At 42.4% G+C, this 6870-nt stretch overlaps 1 protein-coding gene across 1 annotated transcript; it reads right to left on the minus strand.

The window, feature by feature from the left end:
- Positions 1-1108: 1108 nt before the first annotated feature.
- Positions 1109-4319, minus strand: LOC128742304 (zinc finger protein 271-like). The gene is made up of 7 exons (XM_053838633.1): positions 4263-4319; positions 3926-4204; positions 3064-3860; positions 2009-3002; positions 1866-1950; positions 1756-1810; positions 1109-1694 (listed from the first exon to the last, which is right to left on the minus strand). Exons 2-7 carry the CDS (start codon positions 4079-4081, stop codon positions 1109-1111), a joined length of 2673 nt encoding a protein of 890 aa, XP_053694608.1. The 5' UTR covers positions 4082-4204; positions 4263-4319.
- Positions 4320-6870: the final 2551 nt, after the last annotated feature.

The following is a 6870-nucleotide window of genomic DNA, read 5'->3' on the forward strand; positions in this document are numbered from 1 at the left end:
AAAATGTATATTGTCGATAGAACAGAATCTGGGGTGGTGGCTGAACAAACTAAAACTCAAAGCAGCGAAGATTGGGTTGAAGAAAAATGCGTCAAAACTAAAGTACCGTGAACCGATAATATGACGCACATGCTAAAAGCTGGTAACTCGGTTCTAATAACGACTGAGTTTGTTTTGTTTCGAGCATCGAGCCGCTATGCTGCCCGTTCTCCCGATACTCGACACTCGACAATGCCTGAGTCGAGTCGAGTAGCACGACATGACTTACAAAATAGAGCCCATATTCATTCGATTTACTGTCCTTGTAACGCGCCTTGTCTTTAGAGTAGATGTCTTTTTTTTGTGTTAATTTACTATCATGAGAATATTGCAAACTGGGGCCCCTAATATCAAAGGTCCGGTGGGCCCTTTGGCTCCCAGTCCGCCCCTGGATCGGAATTGCGTAGGAGTACCGGTAATTTCTCGTGGACTGGAACGCTTGGACTGAGCAGCATAAACCACACTTTTGTTTGATCGTCCTTCTTAAGGAGTTCTTTATACTTTGAAAATCAGCGGTTGAAGGTAACTCTTTTCAATTATGAAATATACCTTATACTTAAGTCTTTATTCGAAAGAACCTAAATTTTAATAAAAATCTTCTTGCTTTGCGATGGTGACTATAATTCAAGGCATGCTTAGTCTAGGGTGGTAATAGGGCAACAGTTTGGAATAAGTTTCATACCACATGTTGTCTCCATCTAAACGCACCTTATGATAGAAGTGAACATCAAAAAACAATAAAGGCAGTTGTGAGAAAACAAAGAAATATTTGTATTTAGAAGCTTAGAAATTTTTCCGTTAAACAAAACCACGCTTGTTAAACCGCAACCACTTTTGCACCTCTCTGCGGTGCATAAGGTTTCCTACCCTTACGAACCAGTTCAAATGAAAGCATTAAAGATATACTGACTTCTACAATGCTATACTACAGTAGCAAATATTTTTATTCACTATATAATTTCACAACTCCTTGGAGTCTACATAGTACACAAAAAAAACTTTCACGCGAACATTGAATGTGTGTGTGTGTGTGTGGGGGGGGGGGATCCTGTGTCAAGCATCTTACCTACTACTGCTGAGGGAAATTGTGCGAAAACAATCCGGACGTCCCGAGGTCATAGCTCTGCATAAGGTAGGGCACCGGAACGTAATTATGTGGTGGAGCGGTGGTTGCGAGATTCTGCAAATGTGATCGACTGCCGTCACCTCCGAGCGGTGACGTGGAAGCTGACCCAGCAGCCGGTGTAGTGGCCAACAGCGGCGCCGGTGGAGGAGGAGTTTCAGCCGTGGAAATCGCGGCCACTTGCTGCGTTTGGGCCGACCGGGGATTAGCCTTCTTCCGTGACTTGACGACCTTAACCGGCTTTGGGGAACCATCCGTCGTGGAGGAAGCACTTTGTCGCACAGCATTCGGTCCGTTAACGCCAAGTCGATTGGGATTGTTTACGCTGATGCTGGCGAAGCGCTCCGGCTGGTTGCTACCGTCGTCGAAGTGCCCGGTTACCCGTTGATGAGCCTTCAGAGCGGTACCCTGTATGAAACGTTCGTTGCATACACCGCAAACGTACGGTTTTTCGCCGGTGTGGCGGCGGATGTGCAGAGTAAGATCGTTCGATTGAGTAAATGCACGATCGCAGTACGTGCACATGTAGGGCCTAGGGAAAGAGTCGGTAGGTTTGAAATTAACCGCAGGCGATTTGAACTTTCAATGCTTACCTTGCCCCAGTGTGAATTCTCATGTGACGAACCAGTTTGTTAGATCGGGAGAATCCTGTTGAAGAGATGTATTTCAGACCCACTTTTACAAGAAAGATAATACTACCTACCTTTTCCGCAAATGGTGCAAAGGCAAGGTTTTTCTCCAGTATGTGTCCTGCGATGGCACTGCAAGTCAGATGATCGCGGAAAACCCTGAGGAAAACCAGTAATTAAAGTTAAGGAAACATTGGAAAACTATGCAGACACTAACCTTATCGCAAATATCACACTTGTACGGCCGCTCGCCGGTGTGCCTTCGCATGTGCACTATCAAGTTCGAAGAATTGGAGAAACCCCGGCCGCAGTACACGCACAGATGGTTCTGCTTGTTATCCAGCTGCGGATCCTTCCTGTGGATTTTCATGTGAGATCGCAGATTGTCCTTACGGTTGAACTTCTTATGGCACTGAGTACATTCGAACTTTTTCTCCGACGGAATGTGGATCTTTATGTGACGATCCAGGTGTTCCAGCCGCTGGAAGCCCTTGTTGCACACTTGACAGACATGCTGTTTGTCTTTGTTGCCCTCCAAGTCGTTTGGATCTTCCGCAACTTCCCGTAACGGTTTCGTGGGTTTGTGCTTCCGTTGAGCGTGCTTGTTCAGACTGGTTTGCCACATGAATTTTTCATTGCAAAAGGTGCAGAAAAACTTTTTATGGTGATTTTCGCATTGCTGCTTCAAATGACGCAACAACAGCGCAGTGTTTGGGAAACCACGAGTACAATGCCGACATGCTAGCAGTTCCTCTGTCGAATGCCGATCCCTGGCATGTTCCATTATAGAGCTTATTCGTGGAAAACTTTGATTGCACAGGGCACATATGTGCGTTCTGCGTACAACACCATCAAGCGTCGCAGTGGTGCCTTCTTCCGGTTCCGAATCGGAATCACTCAACTCTAGTTCTTCACCATCTGGCTGAACGATCTGGTAGAATCGGAGCACGTCCCATTTGCAGACCTGCTGCACGAGATAGTCAATGTAGTTCTCTAGAACATAGCCCTCCTCAAACAGATACGGTTTTGTTTGAATGTTAACATCAGAAAATGATTTCGGGTCAGCGTGAATCTTCAAATGATTTCTTAACTCCACTATCCGATCAAAAGTGATATCGCAGATCCGACAAATGGCTTCCATTTTTTCCTTCTCCTCAAACATTTCTACAGTCAGCTTTAGCCCACGTTCACGCTCCAGTTTTTCACTTTTTCTACAAAAAAATTAAACCAATGAATCACACGCTTTTTTACCTTAACTTTTTCTAAACTAACTTTGGCGGAAGAATTTCCTTCCCCGGATGTTCGGCCGCCATATGTTCCTTATAATCCTGGTAAGCGATGGAGGGAAACTTTCGCTCGCAGAATTGACACTGCACATCATTTTCGTGGCTCTTCATGTGTCGTCCCAGGTGATAGCTAGTCGAAAATCCACGGTCACAAACGGTACACTGCCGCAGCTCTTTCGGAACGTGCTGCTTCACATGATTCGTAATACCGCGCTTATCGGTAAACACTCGCTCACAGGAGTCGCATGCAAATTTTGCTCCCTTAATCCGCGAGTAACCTTTGCCCGGTGTGGACCGAGTTTGTCTTCGTTCCGGATGCGGATCTTCCAGTTCCTCAATCAGATCATCCAAACTATCCTCGTCGTAGTCGCTGTCCGCCTCACATCCGTCACTATTGTCTACGATTTCGGCAACCATTGCATCGGATTCACCGTAATCATCTTCGTCGTTAATTTCTTCAATCAAATCATCAATGTGCTTCTGGTCTTTCAAATCCGACCTTTCCGCTGCAACTACTTTTTTTATCGTAGCTATACAGCCTTTTTCGCCGATCAACGGATCGGCATCTATGAAGGTAATATCCGGCTTAATATCAAATATTTCCACTTTGATTACGCTGGCGTTATCGTCTGCTTCATCGCTGATTTCCATCTTCCGTCGGGAAATGTACTCCCGGAGCATTAGATCGCTCTGTTCGTAGCGCTTTCGAAAATTATAAGCACTGTTAAGTTCTGCCACGCAGACACCACACAGATTGTGCGGCATGCCATCGTTATAGTGGATCTATAATGATTGTTTATAAACCTTAAACATCCTTCTTGGACGAAATCAAATCAGAGAACACTCACCTGAATTTGGGTGCAACTCGTAAGCATTTCATGCAGCGTTATTTCCCCTCCACATCCGAACGAATGGAATATAGAATTCATCTCTGGATTATCCTTCCGGCAGGAACGGCAAATTTTTGCCAGATCGTACTCGGTACTCATATCCATAACTTCCATCGTTGTTCGACAATTTTGTTTAGCAAGCTTCTCGTCGAAAACTATCCTAGACAGTCGGTTCTTGTTGCATCGTTCGTGCTTACCATCCCAAATATTAAAGCAATTAATACAGATAACACTTTTCTAAGAAAAATAATGACCGATTTACCACAGTTCTATTCGTTTTTTATTATATATTTACCTGTATTTTCAGTATTTACTGATTTAAGATTTTCCGGAATTATTGTTTTCGTCTTGCTGGTTGCTGCTGCTTGACACTTTGACAGTTCGTTCGATCCCGAAACAAAAACGACAACTCGCTTGGTAGACCAGAGTAGAGTGACTACCCCATAAAAAGTTTGACAGATGGCATTTTACGCGTCTACCGACAAAATAGGGTGCCTAAGACATCAACCTACACTGAGAAAACTTTTCGTATAGTTTATGTGTCCCACACATAGATTTTTGCAATGTGCCTAGTCAATGAACTTTATATGCCACACAGTTATAATTTATGGGAACGCGAAACTTTTGCACATACTATTCATATGCGTATATTTTTTATGTGTATAATTGCACACACTATTCATATCCGTATAATTTCTATGTGTATTTCTTGGCGGATTGTGTTTATATGCGGCACATGATAATCATCTAGAATTTCATATGGAAATTTACCATTAGTTATGTGCAGAATATTTTGAGTGTACTAATCAACCTACATCGTTGGGTTTCGTAGATAGGTTCATTTCGTCACCCGACTTATTGGCGAATTTAATCTGTTTTCGTAGGGTATCAATTAAATCGGTCGGTTTAGTTTGCAAGGATTAGTTTGTCAATTAAGTGCATCGATCAATCATCAAACGGGGTCAGTTTTCGTCGCCCGACCCGCCACCCAATTTATTGATGAATTTAATCTGTTTTCATAGGGTATCGATTAAATCGGTGAAAGAGTCGGTTTAGATTGCAAGGATTAGTTTGTCAATTAAGTGCACCGATCAATCATCAAACGGGATCGGTTTTCGTCACCCAACCCGTAACCCGATTTATTGGCGAATTTAATCTGTTATCGTAGGGTCTCTATTAAATCGGTCGAAAAATCGATTGAGCCTGTATAGAAATACCTGTATATACCTGTTGACAAATCTGAGTATCGAGAAAATGGCGCTACGGGATGATGTTTGTGGAGTTTGCATCAATAGTTGGTAATTTTACAATGTTCGAGTGTAATTATTTAGTCAACAATTTTAACAAAGTGTTTTCGTAGGTACGAGCGGTTTGAATTGTGCTTTATTTGCAGTTGACAGTGACGGTGCCATCGGAGGCCATTGCATAGCAAAGGATAAAACACAGATTGCAAACTTATCAAGGAAGCAGCTGCCGAACCTGGGTCTAACCCAGGTTTAGCTGCTCTGATTCCGGCAGGGCAGTATTACCGATACAACGATCACTGGCACTTTCTTACCCAGCGGGTAATTTTCCTAGTTGCGCTTACAGTCTACTTAGAAAAGGAAGTTCTTGTGAGCAGAGATGCAGCGGAAATTTTGGGAAGTATGTTTCGGATGTGCAATAAATTCTAGAATTATATATAACATAGTTCATTGATTTCAGTGAAAACCAATCAAGTCGATGACTTTCATTTGGATATTGAAAATTATCCTGTGGGCGTTCTTCATATGGCGCCCGAACTGGTAAAAGTTTTGTTGCTACTGAAGCGGCCGAGGAGCCATAAGGTATTACAATTACAAATTTTAACAGTGAAGCAATAATAAAGATCTGAGTTTCAGGATAAAGAAAAATCTACCTGCTAAAGCCATTGCACGAGGAGATACGGCTTGAACGGAATCGCAGTGGCAAGAAAGCAGGGACTGAGAGAGCAGAGACTTCTGTAATAATTTTTTAAATAAAAGATAAAAGAACAACGAGAGTGTGATTTCCGATCGACTAGTTCTGAACGAAATGGGTTGATTAATCGGGATATAAAATTGATCAACACAGACGAAATAGGTGGATTAATAGGTGCATAATATTGTGTATCCATCAGCACTAAATTGGACTTCCGAAAAAACGACAAACGATTTTTCTTCCTTACCGCACATTAAACCTAATGTCGGAAGTAGTGCGCTGTATAGCAAATGAGACGCGCTATACAGCGCACTACTTCCTAATACACTATAGGATTAATGTACGGTATGAAAGAAAAATCGTTTGCCGTTTTTTCGGAAGTCCAATTTAGTGCTGGATGCACAATATTATGCACCTGTTAATCCGCCTATTTCGTCTGTGTTGATCAATTTTATATCTCGATTAATCAACCTATTTCGTTTAATTCCGTAGATTGCAAAATTTTTTGCATCGATTAATCCGCCTATCAAGTTTGATTTACTTATTTCGTCATCCGATTCCTCCTCCGATTTGGTAGGGACCTCAATTGCATACACCTATTATTCCACCTATTTCGTCGGGTTGCGTAGGTTGCATAACATTGTGCCTCAATTCATCCGCCTATTTAGTTTGATTTACTTACTTCGTCATCCGATTCCTCCTCCGATTTGATCGATTTTAGTATGGAGCCCAATTGAATACATCTATTAATCCACCTATTTCGTCTAGATCCGTAGGTTGCATAACTTTCTGCCTCGATTCATTCGCCTATTTAGTTTGATTTACTTATTTCGTCTTCCAATTCCTCCCCCGATTTGGTCGGTATTACCCAGGTAACCAATAAGCATTTCCAATGCAATTTAAATGCAAGCCAATAAGCATTTAAGTTGCCTTAAATGCTACTTAAATGCTATTTTGGCAAAATA

Source organism: Sabethes cyaneus, chromosome 3 (assembly GCF_943734655.1).
Source record: "Sabethes cyaneus chromosome 3, idSabCyanKW18_F2, whole genome shotgun sequence".
NCBI lineage: Eukaryota > Metazoa > Arthropoda > Insecta > Diptera > Culicidae > Sabethes > Sabethes cyaneus.

Excerpts from the sequence above, each read along its gene's own strand:
- LOC128742304 (XM_053838633.1), bottom strand. The coding sequence starts at position 4,081 with ATGGAAGTTATGGATATGAGTACCGAGTACGATCTGGCAAAAATTTGC. Across the intron at positions 3,003-3,063 it reads AAGGAAATTCTTCCGCCAAA|AAAAAGTGAAAAACTGGAGC; the intron begins GTTAGTTTAGAA and ends ATTTTTTTGTAG. Across the intron at positions 1,811-1,865 it reads TTGCACCATTTGCGGAAAAG|GATTCTCCCGATCTAACAAA; the intron begins GTAGGTAGTATT and ends TCTCTTCAACAG.